This window comes from Takifugu rubripes, chromosome 5, assembly GCF_901000725.2.
Source record: "Takifugu rubripes chromosome 5, fTakRub1.2, whole genome shotgun sequence".
NCBI classification, from domain to species: Eukaryota; Metazoa; Chordata; class Actinopteri; order Tetraodontiformes; family Tetraodontidae; genus Takifugu; species Takifugu rubripes.
Window position 1 is genome coordinate 2,225,656 of NC_042289.1, and position 21,911 is coordinate 2,247,566.

Genomic DNA, 21,911 nt, shown 5'->3' on the forward strand with positions numbered 1-21,911 from the left:
GATGTTAATTATTTTGACGTTTTGAAAAGGATAAAGTGTTGTAATAATAATTACAGAAAGCAAACTGTTTCAGCATAGGTATTTTGCAAACATGTTTTTTTTTATTGTTGTTTATTATTGTATTGTTAACATTTAAGTACTATTGTACGTGTGTTGCCTGTGTGCTGCTTATTTCTACTGTGTAATATCACATCAACTTCTTATGTTGCTTCTCGTCTTGCATCAGAAGATTAACACTAATTATTTTTATGAATAAAGTAAAGTAATGATAAAAATATCAAAGAATTTAAATTGTTTATTAAGTAGCTTTATGCTTTTAAATATATGGTCCAGCAAACGGCAGTGTCAGGTGAGGGAATCCATCCTCTGCTCTCTCAACAAAAAATCATTAAATTTTATCACAATATATATAGTTATCGTCTAAATATTTTTAATTACTAAACGATTAAACGATATACATACATCTTGTGTGACGTGTAGTTCCTGCCTTTGGGTTGCAATTGACACGTGTGGCCACTAGATGGCACAAGAACAACACAGTAGCAGTGGGGGCGCTTTTGTAAAATTATCATTTATATCATCCTGCTTGGGTTCAGTAATGCCATCAATAAACCCAATATTCGACGTTTTGATGTTATAAACCATTACCGACAATAAAATTCATTCTGAATATATTGTGTGCATCCAGTTCTTTATTTTTCTATTTAATGCAATCCTTAGGATATTCACAGTTGTTTCAACGACGAGAAGCTTCTGGCTGACCGCTCTACAATAAAGCTCAACTCATTTGAAATGTCATAAATAATACATTTATCATATAACAATACACAATTTCTATTTAATAAACTAGGAGAAAATATGAATCAGCTGTTCACCTTGCAGGTAACAGTGTCACATTAAAAACTACAGTTAAAACTAATGCAGATATTGATTGTAAATGTTGAAATTTGCTGTGTATATTTTGTCCCTTAAAGACTATTTGCAGGCTCACAGTCAGATAAGTTTTATTACCTCTGCCAAGGAGGCTATAGCCAGTGTCTGTATATCTGTTTGTCCGGCTGTTAATTGGCAAAAGAACTTCAAAGGTTATTGCCAGATTTTAATGAAATGTTCAGGAAATGTCAATGATGGGCCAGGAAAGACCTAAATAAATGTTGGAGATGTTCTGGATTCTAGACTTTGACCTTTGATCATTGAAAAGCAATCTACTATGTTATGTAACCTTATATGACTACTTCCTATAAAGAGTATACTGGTATATTACCGGTGTTAGTCACAATATTTGGAGATTTTTGTTTCTATTTCTAGTATATTTCTGTGTTGTTCTTTCTTTTTTTTTTTTAAATTAAAAGGCTGCAATACTGATCGGGCTTCCCTTTGAAAAGGGGCCAATTGTATCATTGTTTCTCAATGAGACTGACCAAATAAAGGCTGAATTTTATTTATTTTTTAATCATAAAACAAATTGTTCAGTGTCTTAAAATGATCTAACTAATATTGATTAAATGTAGTCTAGTGTGATAAATAAATCAGCATCCATCAAATCTCTTCATTAAACAACAAGGATGAGTGACAATATGATTAATGTAATGTGACCATAGACCTGTGTTTAATGTATCTGCAACCAAACATTTGTTCTTTCTCAGCAGATAATGAGTATATTAATCAAAATAATGAATTATGAAAATCTACCAAAGTATGTTCCTTGCAGTTGATTAATTATATCACCTCAAAATTAATTATTTAAAATGCTGTAAGAGAAATCTGACGGATAATGTGTCAGCTTGAGGGGAGAAAAGTTTTTTGGTTTTTTTTTACAGCTACAACATGATGGGGGGAAAAGAATGCATTGATCTTCACGGTGCAGTAAATGCCCTCAGGAGACGGCGGCAGCAGGCGCTTGGCCTCACTTATAGACTAGCTTTTAGAAACTTTGTGAGGGCAGCATCAGCAAATTACTGCAGATAAGACAGAAATGTTTTTTAGAAGTGCTCAGTATTTGATCTTGTTCTTTTTTTCTGTTACCGTCAGCAGTAAAACTTTGCTGCTCTAACCTGGAAACTGCTGGTGCCTGAAGTAATGACTTTTTGATAACTGGATGTATTCTGAAGACCGATAAATTAGCTCAGAGTATAAAAGAAAAGAAAGAAAGGAGCATCATTCCACAACAGAAGCAAATGTCTCAATCTAAACTAAAATACACTGCACATTAAGGCAAGCAAAACTTAAAATCATACATCAGGCCTTGGCAATTAATTATAATTTCTTGAGCACAAATGAGGTAGCAACCAGTAAAAACCAACCACCTCCCTTAGGGCGCGTTCAGAATCCAAATATTAAAGCAATCATATTGAAATCATGGGCTCATTCAGCTTGATTTTACACCAGCAACTCAAACTGTGCAAAATTAGTGTGTAATCCAAATAATTGTATCCAAATAATGAATTGTGAGGGCCCTCATCCAATCCTTAGTAATTCTGGTTCTGGGAGATTGGTTTAAGGATGAAATGACCTTTGTGTATGTGGGGTCATTTTATAGGAACCTGGTAGTTCTCCTTTTTCCTCTTGAATAAAGGAGCCATTATCATTCCTGCTCCATGTGCCTAATGTGAACATGTCTGGCCCTCCTTGTTTAACAGCCGGTGTCTTGATATCTCCTCCATGCTGTTGAGATGTGTTGATGTTCAAACTTGTCCTTGCAATGACACATATGGGTCTGCTACGATCTGAAGAATCTGGTCTGCTAGTGTAACCAGACTGGGATTCATCATTGCTGCAGAATACATGTCATTTCAAGAGTGTTAATAGATAAGAAGACTAAAGAAAAATAGGTCAAATGGTTTATAACAGACTGTGGTTGCCAGATACACTGATGTATAGTGCTCTTTTTTCTCAATTTTACATGGGGTCAACTTGATTTAGCAGATTAAACAGATTCATGAGTTGTTCTTCCTTAATGGGTTGATTTGGATTTATAAAATCTGAATGATATGGTGTCGTTTAACTGAAAAAGCGTTGTTCCTTCATTGTTAAGCGTGTACCGCGCCTGTAATGGAAAGACTTCATTTACCAGAAAACCTTGCGTTTCCACTGCCGCTTTTGGCGGGCAGAGTGAGACCACCCGTGTCTCCAGTAGACCCCCACCATCACCATTTTCGACAGCGGAAAAGTGGGATGAAGTGGGGCCCACAAGAGTTGCCAAAGCCTTTAATATAAAGGTAAGACTCATGGAAGGCTAGCTGCATAGTTGATGAAACACAGTGAATTATGTCCACGTTAGAATTAAAGCAACTTTACAAAGTACTTTGGCAGAGGCCGAATTACATCTACTTGCCATTGTGCTTTTGTACAAACGTTCGTAGCAAGCTGGAGAACATGTTGATGTATTGTTTTCTTTTAAGGCGCACAATGTTATAAAAAAAATGTGCTTTTATCAAAGTACGTTGGCTTAATTTTTTCTCAAAATGTGCTTTTTCCTACTCATCTTTTAATGTTTGGATCACTGTTGAATCAGTCGCGGAAGTGGGACGAAATCGCCAAGCGATAATAAACAGTAGTGTTATAATTTAGTTTGTGTGATTACATTGGTTACATTTCTTATTGTGCTATCTGGTTTTCCTGCAGTTATGCATCGTGTTTTAGACCTTTAAATTGAAGGATTAAAAATACCACTTGATGCAGTAAAATAGAAATCATGTAATCAAACCATGTGTTATTATAAATGTGTGTTGTATAAGTGACCTGCTCGAACACTGAATGCGTTACTACAAAAGCGAAAACACAATACCCCATCATGCCTTGCGCGCATCAGTGTGACGTAAATTCCTGTGCGTTGTTGGCGGGCAGAAAGGGCCTGACGGTGGTTGTTAGCGACGCTGCGGCCATTGTTGTGTCTAGAGGAAAAGCACGTTGGGGTGGATAGAGGTCTTTTTCTACGGTTCTGTGTTGTCACACGCACAGGCCACACGGCGGACACAAGCTCGGTTGAGTGCTGAAACTTAGTTCACGTTTAAGCTATTGGGGATTTCTCTGTAAAGGTAAGGACTTAGCCCACATTGGCTGCTAAATCATGGCAGCCATGTTGCCCTATGGTTGTAGTGGAATGGCCTTCTAAATCACAGTCTGGATCAGGATTGGTATATGTGTAGGCAGTTCCAGTTGTGCAGGATATTGTCGTCATTCTATCATTCAAAAGGACTCGTGTGTATGTTGCTTTAAGATGGTTGCAGCGCGGGCATGTGTGGCGCATGGCTGCCATCGGTGTGCAGCAGGCTAGCTTCCCCATGGCTCAACAAACACTTGTATCTAGGGGTGTAGAGTGCAGTCATTTTAACCTGTGCGATCTGCTCGTGGGTTTACGGCCTGACTCGAGTAGTATGTAACGAGCTACCGACTTCAGACATGGTTGTCTTATTCCGGAGGCTGTCGAGGTAGGCGTTTTTATCCCCCATTTATTAAGAGCCCATCAGACTGGCAACCATGACCGCCCCCTGGGAGCCGGCTACAGTTCGCGTCTCACTTACATGTATCTTTGATATACATTGATATCCCAACCGATTTTCTTACTTTAAATCTACTTTCAGGAGTCGAGGGATGTGTAACGTATACAAAAAAATGACTGGACGCAGGAGAAAATGTAATTTGCCTTTTATTTTATTAATGTTCAGTATTTTGTTCAGTTTTGGCTGCCTTTGAGTGCCTCATACATGCTAATTATGGGTGAGCTGCTTGGGCTCGGGCTGCTATGGTGTCAGGCTACTTGCAAATTTGACATTTCATCCCTTCCACATGATGGAAGCACATGCTTAACGACTAAGACAGAGTGGCAATGCTGGGAAGACACTGCTGTGCATAATTGTGATAATTATGATTTCATGTCTGACCTTTGTTGACCCCTGTGTAGAAATAGACCCCTCTGTCCTTTGTATACATTTGGTAACCTGGTTAAAGACACATGCTTGATGGTTGCCTCCTTTATTCACACTTCTGGTTTAGTAACTATTCATTTTTCCTTTTTGAATCACCACAGCTGCCCTCTTCAGACATCAAACTGGCGACTGTAGTGGGAAAGAAAGGCAAGAAGGAGGAGGAGGAGGAAGAGCAGCCTGCTGGATCTGCCCCAGAACCAGCACCTGCTGCTGCTGCTGCTGCTACCGCTGCTGGTGCTGCTGCAGGGGCAGCACCAACGGCAGCCCCGGTGGAGGAGGAGGAAGAGGAGGAGTATGTAGTGGAGAAGGTCTTGGAGCGGCGACTGGTCAAGGGACGTGTGGAGTTTCTGCTGAAATGGAAGGGGTTCCCTAAGTGAGTAAAAGTTTTTCGTGTCTCAGATTGTTCAAAATAAAAATCTTCAAAAGGATGCGCAGTTGTGTGCTAAGAATAACTAAATTCTGCAGTGAGGATAACACGTGGGAGCCAGAAGAGAACTTGGACTGCCCGGACCTCATCGCAGAGTTCATGCAGAAACACAAAGAGAAGGAAGAAAAAAAGAAAGAGGGCAAAAGGAAAGGCTCCACCGAGGCGACGGGAGAATCTGAAGAACGAGGGAGCAAGAAGAAGAAGGAAGAGGTAAAACGACAAAGACAAAAAAAACCCAGCAACAGGTAGGGAGAAACATCACTCTTTCTCTGGATTAATTTGATGTTTTCACTCTTCAGGGAGAAAAGGCACGGGGGTTTGGCAGAGGTCTGCAGCCAGAGAGGATTATTGGTGCCACAGACTCCAGTGGGGAGTTGATGTTCCTCATGAAGTGGTGGGTGTTGGTGGCTTTTTGGTTCATTGTGTAGTTTGTGTAAATGCACCATAGTTGTCTTCTTAAAAAGTTATAATGTTAAATAAGGTAAAAGATATGTATTTGGAACTGTAGTAGCTATGTTGATCTAATGATATTCTCTCTATGTCCTCTGTTGGCTTCGCCACATTGTTCGCCCTCTTTTTATGTTGGCGTGGAATAAACAGGAAGAACTCAGACGAGGCTGACCTCGTACCTGCTAAGGAGGCCAATGTCAAATGTCCACAAGTGGTGATCTCTTTCTACGAGGAGCGCCTCACCTGGCACTCGTATCCTTCGGAGGAGGAGGAGAAGAAAGATGAGGAGAAAAAAGACTAATTGAGTGGAACAGAGCAAAGGTGTGAAGAAGAACGGATAAACGGGGCAGGAAATCGACTCCATACTGGTGAACTGTCGTCCATGTGATTGATTCCAGCAGCTACTTTGGCAGCGGCAGGTGGAGGGGAGCGACCTGCCAACGTAGCTGACAGCGGACAAAAGTTTGTTTTCCTGCCCTAGATGGAAGCAGACACCCTTTTCCTCAAAAAATGCCCACCCGTATCTCAGCTAAACATCACCTCCCGCTTCAGTTGCCGTTGAAATGTGGTGGCTCGAGGAGCAAAATCGTACTTTTCTTAGGGAGAGAGGTTAGGGGGGGGTTGTGTTGGTCTTTCAGTATCTTCTCTTTGTGCCACCCGAGTTCTCCTTGTCACAGATGCCATGTTTCTTGATCAAATCCTTGAAATGCCAAAAGATAACCATGTGGGCTCAAAGCAGTAACTCTTCAGCACATCCTACCAGCCATGGTGGCAGCCGGTTAGCCTACTTTAAATGTCTGCCTGTCTTAGTAATTCCCTTCACTGAAAAGAGTCTTTGCCCCAAAGCGTATATATATATATATATATTTTTTAAATGTTTGTGAATGTAGAGCTGTCGGTCTGCTGTATTTGATGTGTCCAAATCCTTAGAATGTAGTGCCCCTCCGTGTTTTTAATTTAGTTTTACAAATAAAAGCAATCATCCAACCTATCGGATAGTTTAGAAATAAAGTGACCGACTTGTCAATCAGATTGGTAGCTGCAGCTTGTTTGACACCTTGCAGACTTTTTGTAGTTTACTGTTGGTGGGTGGTGCTGGTGGAGTTGTGCTTGGGGGCAAACGCCCACACCAGAAACCTGTGTTGTCACACTGCCAATATCAGAAACACTGGATGACCTCTGTTGCATAGTTTCCGTTATTACAATACAAAGCAGTGGAAGGGACGGGGCAGCCTTACCTCAACGACTCAACGTTTACAGTCTGTATGTTGACGCGCTGCTGGTGGCGCCGCTCTGGCTGGTAGGTGGTGGCTTCCTGACGACGACTCCGGGCTTTAAAGGGAGACGATTCAAAGTTTGTTACCTTCATTTTCAACCCCCGTGTTTTGAAAACCTTTAGGGCGTTGATGATTGTATTATCTTAGCGTGAACTGGCCAGGCAACACTCGGCACCAGCTTCAGCACACTCATTTGTCAACCGTCCTTCACGAAATGGTTGCAGAAACGAATCGGGTGGCGTCTTTTGAATTCAACATGATGGCCACCTTTTTGTGTCGGTACCTGTCTGACGTGTTGTAGTGTTTTACGTGTTGACTGGAGCGGCCATACATGTTTCAATATAATCTGTATTACAGTTAGATTAGTAGCTTCTTCTGTTAGCAGACCCAGCTGAGCTAGTTTAAATGGACTTTTTCTGTGCAGTCATCTTTCCTTGCTGAGTGGTTGGGCTCTATAGAGGTGTTTGTATTGGAAATATTCCTTATTTCTGTTGCTTTATATTGACCTCAACTTTGAATCAGTAGTTGGTGTTTAATGTTGACCTTTTTTAAAATCCTAAGTAATGGAACCAGTTAGAGAAAATTAATCCCATTTTGGATGACATTATATTCTCCACCCAGCTGGCAAATAAATTCCAAAGGTTCTGCAGACTCCATATGTGTCTTAAGATTTTCTTTCAGCTCAATGGTTTTTAAAGTGTTATCAGGTCTCACTTTCTCAAATAGCTGCACATGATTAGCTCCTTTGTTAGCCTTTGACAGATCTGAACTGATCATATTTTTGGATTGGTTTTAGTTTTGGGGTTTTTAAAATTATATACTAATTTTCTTATTGGAAACTCCTGCATTTTGGTTGCCTTCTGACAAAGAGATCAAATCACCTGTAACTGGGTCTGCTACTGCTAGCTTTTCTAACTCATCCTTGAATATTATCTGTATGTACTGGATTAGCTGTTGTCCTGTTGCATGTTCATCGCTTTTTCCTTGTAATGTCACTGTCATGGCTGATCTGATTGGACTTGTTTTGGACAATAAAACAGTTGTTTTTGTAAAACCGTAGTTCTTAACTCTGAATATGTAACTTTTGGTCTTTTAGTGCTCTTCATATAAAACTCATGAACCATTAGTACAGCAAATGCATTCATTCTTGCATGTTTAATCTTACAGAAAAGCCAAAAGTCCTTGTACATCAGCATTTATACAGTAAATGGTACATTTAACGGCAAAGTTACACAAGGTGATTGGCTGATACACCCCTGAAAACCAGACTTGAGCATTTTTCTTTAATAAAAATAAGTTCATCTTATTTTGGTGGATGAAGGGGCCATTCATCTTACATATTTGCTCGCCTGTAAAGATGATTGACTATTAACGGCCAATCGTTTCAAATGTTAACTCAAATTTTTAGGCCAGACATCTGCCTGCCAGCCTGCGACCTCGAGTGACGACGTACATTAAATCCTGCTGTCTTTACGTTGCCGAGACCAGTTACTGGATCAGTGATTCTGAAGTGCAAATTTCAGATTACCGTCATTAAACGTCTTGGCACGGTTGTGTTTATATCTCTCCGATGATTGGTAACAGGTTCCAGTCCTGTTTTAAAGTTTGCAGCTTATGTTGCTGAAGCACATCCAATTTAGAATTTTTAAATAGTCTTTTTTCACAGCTTAGATAATAGTGAAGGTATAAAAAAAAAAAAAAATTACGCTTTCGGAGAATAAATCCATACACTAAAGACATTTACAGTATAAAACCTCATTTACAGACAGCACTGGGCTTTCCGTCACTCCTGCTGCTGAAGCCCGTGTGTGAAAGCAAAAGTTGTTTATTTAGAGACCGGTTACAAAATTTTGCGAAATGACCATAATTAACATTGTCTTGCAGAATGTTATTTGGTTCTGCTTGAGATTATTTGCATTATCTTTTATTTTATAAGTACAGTACTTCCTTAGCTGGGCCAACTGAGACCAGAACCAATACCCACAGCCAAAGGGCATATGATTAGATAATGGATGTGAACCTCTAACCATTACTACTGGCCTCAAATGTACGCAGTAGCGTGGGCAGTGTTCCTGAGATTTAGCACCTTTCGACCCATTTCCATTGCGAATCATCGACCTTCTGCAGGGGAGGGGGACGTGACTACTCTGTGAATGACGCACAGATGCGCGATCGATTCAATGTAAACGTGTTTGAGGCTCTAGCAGAACAAAATCTCAGACGATTTTGAAATTCCTCCCTTAAAAAGAGGATGTGTTCGGGCAACAGAGGGCGTCCGGTCACCCTAATTCCCACAGCCAAATGAACAATCCCTGCTTCTTCACTCAGCACTTGTGTGAAACTCTCACGTAAAGGAATCTTCACCTGCGTTTTCCTACGCTCTGCTCATTTCCTCACTTCTTCTTGTCCCTCTGTTTTCTGTTGCTTTTTGTCAGTGGCGTCCTTCTGCCTCGTCTGCTGGAAGCTACGCCGACGCTGCCGTCCAGTTCGAAACGCAGCTCGTGCTCCACAGGGTTGAGCGGCCTGCCCTCCCCATCCCTCACCCTGGAAAACACTTCCTGGTACAACATTTTCAGGCGGTGCTTCATTTCCTGCAGATTCCTCATGGCTTCCTGCTTCTCCCGGAGAAGACGGGAGCGGCTGCGCATGAGGCCGGACACCTCGTCGTTCAGGCCCAACAGCACATCCATTTTCCTCTTTCTGCAGTTCTGAGCAGCTACTTTATTTTTGCCGCGTCTCCGTATGTCCTTAATGAGGGTGAGCTGCTCCTCGTTGAGCTGGAAACTTGCAAGCAGGTCATTAAACTCCTCCACTGGAAGATTAATGATCAGCTCGTTGGAAAATGGCACTTTCAAGGCTCGTGCGCGCCGTTCGTCATGGCTCCACATTTTCGCGTCTGAAGTGTGCGAGGAGTAATGATAGGGCAGGGCACTGTTGCGCCTCACAGAGGATCTGCTTTGCTTTGTAGACATCTTGCCCACTGGGAGAGATGGAGAAGAAGACGATGACATGGGCTGGTGGTACGTGTGGTCATGGCCCAAATGCCAAGGAAGGCCACTGAGGAGCTTCTTTTCCTGATCGCTCTGATGAAAGGTTTGCATAGCGTGGTCAGGGTAACTTCCCCCTACTGCCCCAAGCTCCTCCTCCTCCTCCTGCTTTATAGTCACCTCCATCTCCATATGTGGACCATCACACAGCTCCACGGCATCCTCATCTTCTGAGAAAAGACTTTCATCTGCCGAGTCAGAGGAGGAAGTGGAGGATGAAGACGAATAGGAGGAGGCTTCAGAAGCACACGGAGAGGCCTGGCTGAGGCTGAAGGCCAACGACAGCCCGGAGTCCGAGTCTGCCTCAGTCTCGCTGTCTGGTGGGAAGAAGAGAAATTGAGTCGAGCCAAAACAAACATCAAACACCGTAAAATGATTTTTTGGGTGTAATGAGACAACCTTGCTGATAATCTCCTGGATGAACCTGATCTTCACCGAGATGCGGTTGTAAATGAGCTCTGGCAGTTTCCTGTTGGGCTGCTTCACGTAAGAGGTACCCCTCCTCGTCTAATCTGGCCGTCATCTCAGGATTAAATCCTTCCTCTAGAGCCATGTCCAACAGACTAATCTCATCTAAGATAGCAGCATCCCCGATGAGGTCGGTGAGTGGGCTTAGGAGGCCGTCGTCATCCTCAATGCCATCTTCATCAAAGAGAAAGTCCCCAGATGGGGACATATAGAGGCCGCGGGTCGCTGCGTTGCCCTCCTGAATGTTTGTACAGTCACCTGAACAATTTTCAGGACTGGAGCTACTTTCGGGAGTAGCCACAAGATCTTGCGTTTGCCGATTCATAACATCCTCAGCACTTCTTCCCAAGCAGAGGTCTGGTGAAGGATCTTGAGCAAGCAGATCCATGTGATCAGGAGGACTCTGCAAGGGATAGACGCCAGAGACTCCTGAGCTGGAGGCTGAACTGTGGTCATCCAGTTCTTCAGTGGGGGTGAGGGGAAGCAGAACTGGCTCCATTTCAGACTGGTTTGGTGGCCTCAATGACCCTAAAAGCAAAGAGATATTTTTCAAAATGTTAATTATAGAAGGAGCAGCATGTCTCCCACTCCCATTCAGACAAGACAGTGTAATAGACTTTCGTTTCTAAGGGGAATTACCAGGCTGTGACCAAGTCTCCATTACAAGATCAGCCTCAGTTCCATCAACGCCATGGTTCTGGTGTAGCGTCTCAAACGTCTCGGTTGCTCTTGAGTTCTGTGCGTCTTCAAAAGCACTTGTGTCGCAGCCGGCGTTGTTCTGGAGATAGATTAGAAATGTATGTTATTTATTATAACTATACTAAAGCCTTATGGCAATAACTCAGTATTAATGTCTTCTTCCAGCCACCTGAGGCTCCATAATAGCTAATAAGTCCTGCCACTGGAGCTCTAGGTCCAAGAAAGGATTAGTGCTGGGAAGGATGGAGGATCCCAAAGGTTCGCTGCCTGGGGACTGAAGCTCCAACTCTCCCCTTCCACCTCCAGCATCATGAAACTAAAGAGCAAGAAATGAGGAAAATTACAAGTCCATAAAGATACTGTACTGAAGAACAGGGACCAGAAGAGGCTCTACCTGCTGCTCCTCTGTAAGGGGAAACGTTTCCTCCAGCAGCCTCAGACACTCCTGGAGGGAGGAGGAAACCTGAAACCAGAGTCACTGGTGGTTTATCTCATGCTTCTAGACATGTTAGTCCAAAATACTTGACAACAACCAAGTGGAGTCTACTAAGCACAGTGTTTTGACCTAAACTAGCAATTTGGTTTAATGTTGTTATAGTTACTCTGACATGTCAGTCGCAAGGTGACAAAAAGTGATGCTTACAGTGACCCTGGATGAAGAGAATTCTTGGCTTAGAAAAACTCAACTGGTTTTGTTTCTTAAATTTATTTGCTTAATTCAACAGGTGAAATTTCTTAAGCCAAAGACGCTCAAACACCAACACCATGGAAACTGCTGAATCCCACTGTAAAGGGATTTGAAGAACAAAACTAAACCAACTCGGCTAAAGTAAAATAAAACCACGTACTGTAATTTCAACCTTGAATAAATAAATGAAAGATGAATACATATCTTGCTCTACATATGATGAATAAAGTGAGCATCATTAGCCGTGGGGTGATGATGACATGCTGTTGTCTACTGTCCAGCTGAGACAGTTTCAGTCTGACCCACATGTCCTGTAAGAGTAAACTAATGAGCTACTCTCTCTCTCTCTCTCTCTCTCTCTCTCTCTTAGTGTTAGTTGATAGTACATGAAAGCAGGCTGTGACGGGCACCCTGGGGTGCAGCTGCCCAACTGTGTCACCCATGATTTTCTGCTGAGCCGCAGCCGTTGGAAATGAGGTGCCTCATTCCAAGAATGTGCCCTTGCGTCTCCTGTCAGCTCCTGCCATCTCATGATTCCATCATTCACATTTCCATCTGTTGTTTCAGTTATTTGAAAAGGTTTCGCTCTGAACGTCACCAAATCTCGTGTTTACTGTTACAAAAAAAAAAAAAAACCAATACTGTTGAACGTAGTGATGTTATTACCTGCTCATTCTGAGGTAGCTCTCCATTGTTAACGCCTCCAGAGGATCCTGGCCCTCCTTCTCTCCCAATATTGCAGTAATGCTGAAGTACTGTGTCCTCTTCCTCTTCTCCCTCATTCAGAGCAACAGTGTGATAATGCACGTCTGTTTCCTCCTGTTTACCAAGATAAAAATGAAGTTTGGTTAAGCCACATTTTCTTCTTTGACAGGAGGTGTACGAGGGAGAAGATAAATGGTGACCCTCAGCGTAACAGGTGAACAGTTTATATTGATTACTGGGAACAAAAGCGTTGTTTGCTCTCTTAAAGCACTGGTCCCACTGGTTTCTGCAGTTAAATGCTAGTTATGGGACAATAATGCAGTTGTGTAACCAGCCTGTATGTATGGGAAATAAAGGTTCATGTTTTACCCGGCGACATACAGCCAGGCTCAGAATAACTCTGACCTTGCTCAAGCCCAGACACCCTCAACAGCTGGCCAGTTGGGACACGTATGCGAGTGATCATACGTGGCCTAAATCTGTCTGTGCCCCCTACATTACTGTGCTGCTAAAAAGCTGAACTGGGCTAAAAGTCAGAGTCAGAGAAGAATAAACTGTTACATCAGACTGAGGGTGAAGGCCTTCAGGAAACACCCAACAAAGCAGGTGCAAAAGATGACTCAGTATTCCATCATCACCAGGCACTGGAAAAGGCTGTTTAAGAGCCCAAAATAACATCTCAATATAATCTTGGTAGTGAGTGGAAGAATACCTCAGATGGGTCAGTATATAATTCTCTGTACTAAAATGTGATCATGTTGGAAAGTAAGAAGTGGAGGGTTGGGAAAGAATATCTGGAATAATAGGAGGTTAGAAAAAAGGTTCAATATGAGTAAAGTAAGAATCCACACAGGCAAAAAACCTCAAAAACCCTATTATAAAGTCAGAAAGCTTGACTGGCAAATACAATTAAACGTAAGCTGTATTTCAAACATTCTTTAGAAACACCATTTCTCTGGTGTATGGTATAATTTATGCTAACAAATATTGGAAAATATGGTGTTTTACTGGTGCGCTAATCTTGTCATCATATTAGAAGATTGATCAGCTTTTGTGAACTTGAGGACAAATCTATATGGACTTTGTAAAATAACTTTTGACAACATTCTTGTCTTTATCAGTAACATTATTCAATGTTGGGAATGATTATATTTTCATCAGAAAGAACACAAAATGGCAGCACATCGTTTTGGTCTTATATAGTCCTCAACGTTACAGAGTCGCCCGTTTGATGGTAGTTTACAACACAAATACCCAAACCTTCACAGAGTGGCACATTCATGTTGAGTCCACTTGCAGGACGTCCTAATTTTTCCAATGATGCTACTGTAAAAGGCAGCGTAGCCCTTGTTGTTTACATCCATGTGTGTGTGTGTGTGTGTTTGTGTGTTGGAGTAAACAGAAAAGAGATTGCAAAACTGAATGATGTGAATGTGCGTCGGGACGCAACAGTTTGATCAGGTTTCAAAACAAGTCAGTTGGTCACAAGGCCAGGACTTGTCTAATAAACAGCCTGTCTGTGTCTGTGTGCGTGTGCGTGTTATTTGATATCTGGAGGGAATTCAGAAACACTGTTATGCTCACTTTCATTTTGACAGTAAAAGAATATTCTGGCACATCCTGGGATCTCTGTGTTCTCCCGTGAAGCTAAAAAAGACAAACATAAAGCCGAGCGGCGTGCTGTAAAATGAGACTGAGCTTTGGCTTCAGCAGATTCGCTGATCTGAATGCTTCAGTCTTTCACTATCACTACTTTGTCTTCTCCTTAAAATATGGTGGAAGAAATAGGGATTTGGCACCTTTATTTCTTTTATACCTCTAAATCCACATTCACATCATATTGAACGGCAACATGTATACTTTGTAAGCTATATGGAAGCTATTTATACCATGTATAATCTGTTTGTCCTGTACTCCAGATAAAGAAACAGACACTAGTATACAGATCAGATCCAGTTGCCGTATGTACATTCCTGCATGGCTCAGTATAACCTGGGCTTGAACCACCGATGTTTTTCCTACAACACTCTGGATCCACCTTTAAATAGATGCCAAAATATCATCACTGCAGTGATGAATATGAATCTTCCACATTACGTTTGAATAAAAACAAACAGGTCCAGTCGGCATCTTTTTTTTTGGGGGGGGGGAAAGTGGATCCGGGTTTCACCCCATTCGATTATTTGATGTTTGACTTCATATAAACAAGCACATGATTCCCGGGCTGCTGCTTCTGTGCCTTTATTTAAAGCATGGGGTGTGCCTGCTGTGTTTAAGTTGGACTGATTGGTGAGACGGATTTTCCTGATGAGGTCATCAGAGGAGCAGCAAACTTATGATGACTCATGGTCTCACATGCTGCCCTGAGTTAGCGCGAGTGTCCAAAGGAATAAAAAGCACTCATACAAAGTCTGTCGGTTTCATTTCAACCACTACAGCGCGAAATACTCGACAAAAAAAAGAAACGAAATCAGTTAAATATCAGAACGTCTACTTTTCACTTCCACCGCTTGTAACTTTCAACTCTGTCGGCAATATTAATATCTGTGAAAGTTCCTGGCCTACATCCTAGAGGGTTATGGTGTACAAAGGTTAATACAGATTGCTTCCTTGAACCAAAGGTAACCATGTTAACCATTTAAAAACTGTAATCTAGAACTATAACAAGCGATGCCAAACAGGAAGTATTTTGAAATGGCAGGTAGGTCATGCAGACACCTTAACTCTTACTTAACACTGATGTCGGAAGTCTCCAAATCTGAAACTACTAAATTAAAACACACTCTATTCAATAACACATCAATGGAAGTTTACCTCTTTATCTTCTTCCTCATCATCAGCGTCTTCATGTAGGGTAAGAACTAATGGTCTGGATTCCAAGGATGAAGTGAGTTGGACTCTTTCAATGCCGGGAGGTTCTCTGGCCAGTCGTGAGGCCTGACCCGGTAATCCAACAGGAAGAGGATCTTGCTCTCGCTGGACCAACCATGTCTCCAGCTCCGCTGGTGGAACCTGTGGAACAGAGCCCTGACAGCTTAGATGACATGAACGCAAACATTCCTAGTTAGCAGAGACCTTACAGAAATGAAAATGAGCAGGTTTTCCTACCTGAAGTCTGTCCAGAGAGTGGACCAAGCCCAGCAGTCTACGTGCTGTGAAGAAACTATCCAGGTCCACATTTTTAGCGTGCAGCCCGGGGCCATCCTCTAAGCGATTACGCAGGTTGTGAAACTGTGTCTGGGTCAGCGCTGAGGTTGGACCCAGGATCCTCTCGTGCCAGGAGGCGGGGAGGTAGGGCTCCAGTCCCACATCAACCATCACGCCACACAGACTGAGGATTATGGCCATCTGGATCAAGCCCTCAGTGAAGTACTTTTTAAGATCCTGCATGGTCTTGGACGCGTCAGTAGACGTGCAAAGGTTCAAAGCCACCAAAGTACCAACACCAGAAGATCTTTTTCTGTTGTAGTGTCCTTGAGAGAAGTGAAACCTCCCTTCACAGTTAAGACGAGGTGCTACACAATTTTCACCAATTGCTCAGCTGCACAGTTGCTCAGCATGCTGGTGTAGAAGATCCACCCACGTTGTTTTACTTTGGAACCCCGCTGTTATACGATCAGCTGTGTGCGATTTCTTCTGCTGGAAACGCTTCTTCCTGTGAATGAAGAGAGCAGCTTTAGGACAGGATTATATCTGGCATTGTCGATGTCTCTTGACCTGTAGGAGGATGACAGTTGAGGGTTCTGGCAGCGTGCGTGAGGAGATAAGAAAGACACTATTCACTATTACCACTCTCTTTCATGAGAATGGGCTGCTAAGTCTGTTAGCACCTGCATACCCTGCAGTGCTTCTGAAGCCACTTAATGTAATTATCAATGTTTACCTGGAAAAACCCTCTTCCTGTGTCCTCCCTATTACAAGTTGACTTTTCACAACTTGTACAACTTAACCTGTTCACATTAGCCACAGAGGAAGAGCTGTCTAAAGCTGGAGCTTTAAAAGTTTTGGGTTCCACCTTTAGGCCTGTTGATATTGAAAGAATAAGACCTGACATTTTTACAGTTGAGTCTCATCAACCATGGTCGAATAATTCTCTTTTGCTTTTGTTTTTGGTATGTGGGAAGAGGGGGTTTAAGCTGGGTTGATTTTCTGTTAGTGTGGTCAGCTAATGGACGGGTATTTTTTTCAGTAACATCAAAGTGATATTACTATCAGACTCGCACTAATAGTACAAGGACAGATTATAATATCTTCTAGCTGCCAAAGCCTGCAGAAACATGTTGCAGAATTAAACAGTTACAAAGTGACAGAACATTAACACATTTCCTGAAATGCCACACTTTAATGAAACCATGTGTAACTGGATTAAGTATATCAACACCTAGTCTCTTATTTTAAATGTACTGACTTCATATCTCAGAAAGTATTTTCTTGATTTAGTTTTATTGAAAGGTAAAAATAAACTCCGAGATGAATGCAAATAGTGCAGGACTAACCACATTATTATCCGCCAGAGTCAGGTTCCAGTCTATTTTCTGTATTATACTGTGTAATTTGTATCTACACTTATTGACGATCAACAACAGGTTTCACAAACCTTTCATCAGACTGACGTTGAAGGAGTGACTGAAACATGGGAAGCTGGAGAAATCAAATGTTCTGATAAAAACTCACAAACGTATTGCGTCATCCCTGACTAGTATTGTTAGAAAATAATTATAAGTGTCTTACCAGAAGCTTTTATTCTGAGTTGTGAAAATCTTCAGTGAGCTCTCAGTCGGACCCTCCGTCCCGGTTTGTGTTTCAGCGCACGGGGGAGGAACCATTTAAATGTGACACGTGACGTCACCTAGGACCGCCCAGGAAAGGAGGCAGCGTGTTTACTGGAGGTTGCGAGAGCGATTCCAAAACAGAGGGGAAAGGGAATGAACACAGCTTCTCTAAAGACACAGAATGGCCATCACATAAAACCACACCAAGGACTGTTTTTCGTACCGGGCAGCCATTTAGATCTAAAGTGAAGTTCCAGTCATGGTCTCTCTAGCACGTTAAACATTGTTATGGCTGTGATAAGATTTACTAAAATATTGATATTTAAGATGTTAACAAAGGACGGTAAAGTAAATATATCTTAGTGCTTGGAATTTTAAATGTGTCTATAAAGATCAGGAACACCATGTTACTTTTTGCTTCATTTTTATTTATGAATAGTTTTACTTTTCATCAAGAGAATGAAAATAAAAGTTGTGACTGTCCAACTATAGAAGAAAAATCCAAATAATGCAGGTACAACGTTCAACTAAAACATCTTGGGAGGATGTTTTTTAAAATATACTTTCAGTTTCCTTCATCAAAATCCCCAAAATTCAATCACTGGGCGAAAAATTTGATATAGAAAAGTTGTCTATGGCGTTGTTGAGAGAGCGCCACCTGCTGCTAAAGTTGTAAACCCTGGAGATATCGACTTAGTGCCCCCGCCATAGAATTGCTTAGTAAACACAGCTTAATCTACATTATCATGTCGAATCATAACCCTTCAGCATGAGGTACTGGTAGGTAACATGATCTGTTCTCGCAAAGTAGTTAAATACAGTGATCCACACACAGTAATGTGTATTATCATCTTTATTTAGAAAACATTTAAAATAAATGGAATTTTTGGACAGCTAGAACTGGAGGCCTGGTTTCAGTGAATCTCAACATTTAGCTAATTGGCAATATTTAATCTTTAGGCGGATAAATAAAGGCAGTAAAAATTGTTTGTTCCTTCAGCTAGTGTTTAAGTATTAGAGAGGTTTTTCCAGGAGTAATACTTAAAAAAAAGGAAACTCTTAGAATAGAAAAGTCAGAATTTTAACCCACATTTGTATTTCATGTCAGAATCAGATGGATTAAACCATATTTAGAATCATGTCAAATTCTAAAATGGCACCTACATTATGGAAAATAAAGCACTTAAAAATTACAGTTTATTCCTTCCATTACATAACCCTAAATAATAAACTCTATGCCAATATTTAACACTAATACATAGACAGCAAAACCTGTATGGTCAGAAAGTCTTTGTCAAAATATCAAACAAACAAAATTACAGAATTACAAACAAAATATGAATAAGTTACATTTTTGGCAAATTTCTCATATGTTGTGGTTTTAAAAGAGCCAAATAATCTTTACATTAACAGCTTCATAATGAAGGTGTTTTGGTTTGATTCCAATTTGGATGAAAATCAGTGGAATTATCCGAGCTTGAGCATTTGTAGTTTTGTAGTTTATTGCTGAGCTCTAACTCAACTTTAGACTGCACTCCAGTCGTGTGTTCCACACTTTGTGTCTGGTAAACTGCAACTGCAAATTCTTTAACTGTTTAACCTTTGCACCGGTCAGGCTCGACCCATTTGGCACTACTGGTAGACTGGACTCCCACTGACCAGCAGTGGACTTTCACTGCAGCTCTGCCAGTCAGGTTTGACGGTGCATTACGTCACTCCTGCTGCTGTCGGTCCAATCAACGTTGGTCTTCGCACCAACAACAAAATGTTTACACTTCCTTTTCACGTCTTCATATAAAACTTCCTATATCAATCAAAGTTGAATATTTTCCTACATGAAAATAAACACCAAAGTTAAACTGGAACATACTCAAAGTCAAATATATATTTGTTGCCCACCAAGGACATCTAGCAAGATTTTAAAAAGCACTGAATAAAAAGGTATTTCGAAAGGCCACAACTCTTTTAACTATGACTATAAATATTACATACCATGCCATTTGACACTGAACAATAAAGCAGCTTACATTTAGCATGTGAGCAAAAATATTGCAAATTGAGACTGAATGTGGAGTGTCACAGAGCAGCCAAGGTCCTCTCAATCTGTCCATAATCTTGTCCCCAACATACCTACGGCGTTGGAGTTCAAAGACAAAAATCTATAAATGTGGGGGCGAAACTAATTTAAAATAAAGTGCAATGTTTCACTGTTGTGGTAACATTAATGAGTCTGAACTTTCGGTTTCTCCATTGAATCACACTGTAAATGTCTCCTTCACTGCTGACTTGTTTCTTTTGTCCAGAACACTTTATACTTCAGGTTTCACTTATTTTGCTCTGGCTCTGCAGCCATTTCATCTAAGCATCATTTGATCCCAGTTACAACATGCCTCCCCCACCCCCGAACACCTCCACCTCCATTCTACGATCCAGCCTCCTGCTCCTGTCCCAGAGCTTCTAACAGGAGTCCCATGGGTGTCCTCTTCAGTCCAATGATCTCCAGTCTGTTCTCCATCTTGTTCTTCAGGCTGCGCAGTCTCAGTGACGCATGTACCAGAACCACTACAGTCAAATAAACAGGAAATTAATATCTTAATTTTGCTGAGCAAGTCTAAAGAACGTTGTAATAACAGCCTGGGCAGTGTTTGGATCTACTGTTGAACTTTAATCAAATAGGTTTCTACCAGCTTTGCATCTCATTTTTTCATCTAAATAATATTAAAGATGATTTTAGCATATGTGACTGAGTGTGCATGTGTGCGTTGCCTTACTCAAGATAGGAAATGCTACCCCAAATAGGAACACTGCCACTCCTCCCAGCACGGACATGAAGAGGTAACCGGTGAAAAGAATTCCAAAGACGGTGATGGATGGGTGATTCCTGCGAAAGCGGCGAATGGGAGCTCGGTTTTCTGCAACCCAAACAAACCCCAGGAACAACAAGGTGACCACCATGGCTCCGACAAACAACTGAAGTGGTTGGAAATACCTGGAGGAAACAGACATTCACAGAGTCAAGCAGTGTCAGAACCTGACATGAAACCACAGTTGGAGGAACAAAGAAAGGGGTAAAAATAACAAATGCATTTACAAAGCAGCTTGATGTGTCACATTCCTCCATCACATGGTGCCCTGAAGAATGAGCCACAGAGACTCAGAACACACAACACATTGAGTAGAGCTAAAGTTCACTCAATGTTTTGTGCACTCATTGACAGTGATTTGAGTTTTTCCTCCACATGATTATAATTTTGGACACCTTAATATTCTGTTAAACTGAAATGACAGTAAAGACAGTAAATAAACGGTATCAATAAAGTGCCTGGTTGTTATTATAGGCCACAGGAAGAATCACACACTTGTTAGAGGGGAGGTCAGCTCAGGTGACCCTCCAGCTTCTTTCTAATAAGTGGCACAAGACAACATAGTGACTTTTGTGCATGTGTTATAATTGGCAGGTTCACTTTTGAACACTAAACAGAGATCCAGTAGCTGTGGTGCTGGTAAACACATCCTCGTAAACACATTTACAGTATATCCTACTTAAATATCACATAAACAAAATATCCCGGGGATGTGTTGGATTAGAAATGAGAAAGGAAGTTGAAAAGAAAATAATAGACTCCTCTGATGGGGGGGAGACAAGTAGAGGAGAGAATAGTCAGAGATGCAAGTACAATAATTACAACAAGATGTCACTATAAGAGTTGAGTGGGGTCAGAGATCGGCAGGTCAGTGCACAACTATGAAGTCAGGAATCCGAAATCAGGAATGCAAATTTATTGCAAATTTAGCGTCGAAAAAATTCGGTGGTTTCCTGACACTTCAAGAGTCCCACTCCCCCACCACAACACTGACGAGGCTAGAGGAGAGATGCCCACGTCAGAAAAAGGAAACTTACCCCACTAGGATGAGAAAAACTAAGACCGACAGAAAATAATTGCTCTGGTAATAAAGCAGGTTGTTGATGATTCGGTTGTTCCACCGGTCCAGATTGCGCACATCGGGGACGGCGAACCGGGCAGAGCTCAGCAGAAAATCATCCAGAGTCCGGAGGGGTGGCGGCTGCACGCCTGCCATTTTTCCACACAGCCTGCTCAAGAACACTGGGTTTCCCAGAATGCAACGCGGTGGAAACGAGAGGGCTGCAGCGACGTCGACGTTAGCGCGTCGGGTCCTAGTGAGGAGATAGAGGTTTCAAGGTTTTGCTGAGTAAAAAATATAATGATGTTATATATTACCTTTTTAAAAATCTGTATATTGCAATTTTATATGTTTGTAGGCCATTAAAGGGGGGGAAAGCAGGTGAAATAGAGCACTCCTCACTTATCCGTGCACAAATTAATAATAAACATGAATAATGTGCCTATCAAAAAGAAAATTACGAAATTCAGAAACCTACTTTAAACCCGTATTTGTCATGTAAATTCCGTCACTGCTTTAAAAGACT

The 21,911-nt window shown here is 41.6% G+C and overlaps 3 protein-coding genes across 4 annotated transcripts; 1 reads left to right on the top strand and 2 right to left on the bottom strand.

The window, feature by feature from the left end:
- The first annotated feature begins 2,710 nt into the window (after positions 1–2,710).
- cbx1a (chromobox homolog 1a (HP1 beta homolog Drosophila)) lies at positions 2,711–8,130 on the top strand. Its single transcript, XM_029836622.1, has 6 exons — positions 2,711–2,748; positions 3,035–3,218; positions 5,030–5,301; positions 5,394–5,565; positions 5,655–5,749; positions 5,956–8,130. The coding sequence occupies exons 1-6, from the start codon at positions 2,711–2,713 to the stop codon at positions 6,104–6,106; spliced, it is 912 nt and encodes a 303-aa protein (XP_029692482.1). The 3' UTR covers positions 6,107–8,130.
- A 587-nt stretch (positions 8,131–8,717) lies between these two features.
- nfe2l1a (nfe2 like bZIP transcription factor 1a) lies at positions 8,718–17,790 on the bottom strand. 2 transcript variants are annotated; one of them, XM_029837005.1, is made up of 10 exons: positions 17,421–17,790; positions 15,798–16,344; positions 15,504–15,701; positions 12,651–12,803; positions 11,691–11,759; positions 11,466–11,612; positions 11,237–11,375; positions 10,529–11,125; positions 10,250–10,446; positions 8,718–10,165 (listed from the first exon to the last, which is right to left on the bottom strand). In XM_029837005.1, exons 2-10 carry the CDS (start codon positions 16,077–16,079, stop codon positions 9,476–9,478), a joined length of 2,472 nt encoding a protein of 823 aa, XP_029692865.1. In that variant the 5' UTR covers positions 16,080–16,344; positions 17,421–17,790; the 3' UTR covers positions 8,718–9,475. The 2 variants fall into 2 exon arrangements, with proteins under 2 accessions (XP_029692865.1, XP_011601867.2); XM_011603565.2 differs by having other exon boundaries at positions 8,718–10,446; positions 17,421–17,787.
- A 509-nt stretch (positions 17,791–18,299) lies between these two features.
- On the bottom strand, positions 18,300–21,898 carry praf2 (PRA1 domain family, member 2). The gene is made up of 4 exons (XM_003964260.3): positions 21,864–21,898; positions 21,363–21,638; positions 20,233–20,450; positions 18,300–20,023 (listed from the first exon to the last, which is right to left on the bottom strand). The coding sequence occupies exons 1-4, from the start codon at positions 21,881–21,883 to the stop codon at positions 19,884–19,886; spliced, it is 654 nt and encodes a 217-aa protein (XP_003964309.2). The 5' UTR covers positions 21,884–21,898; the 3' UTR covers positions 18,300–19,883.
- Positions 21,899–21,911: the final 13 nt, after the last annotated feature.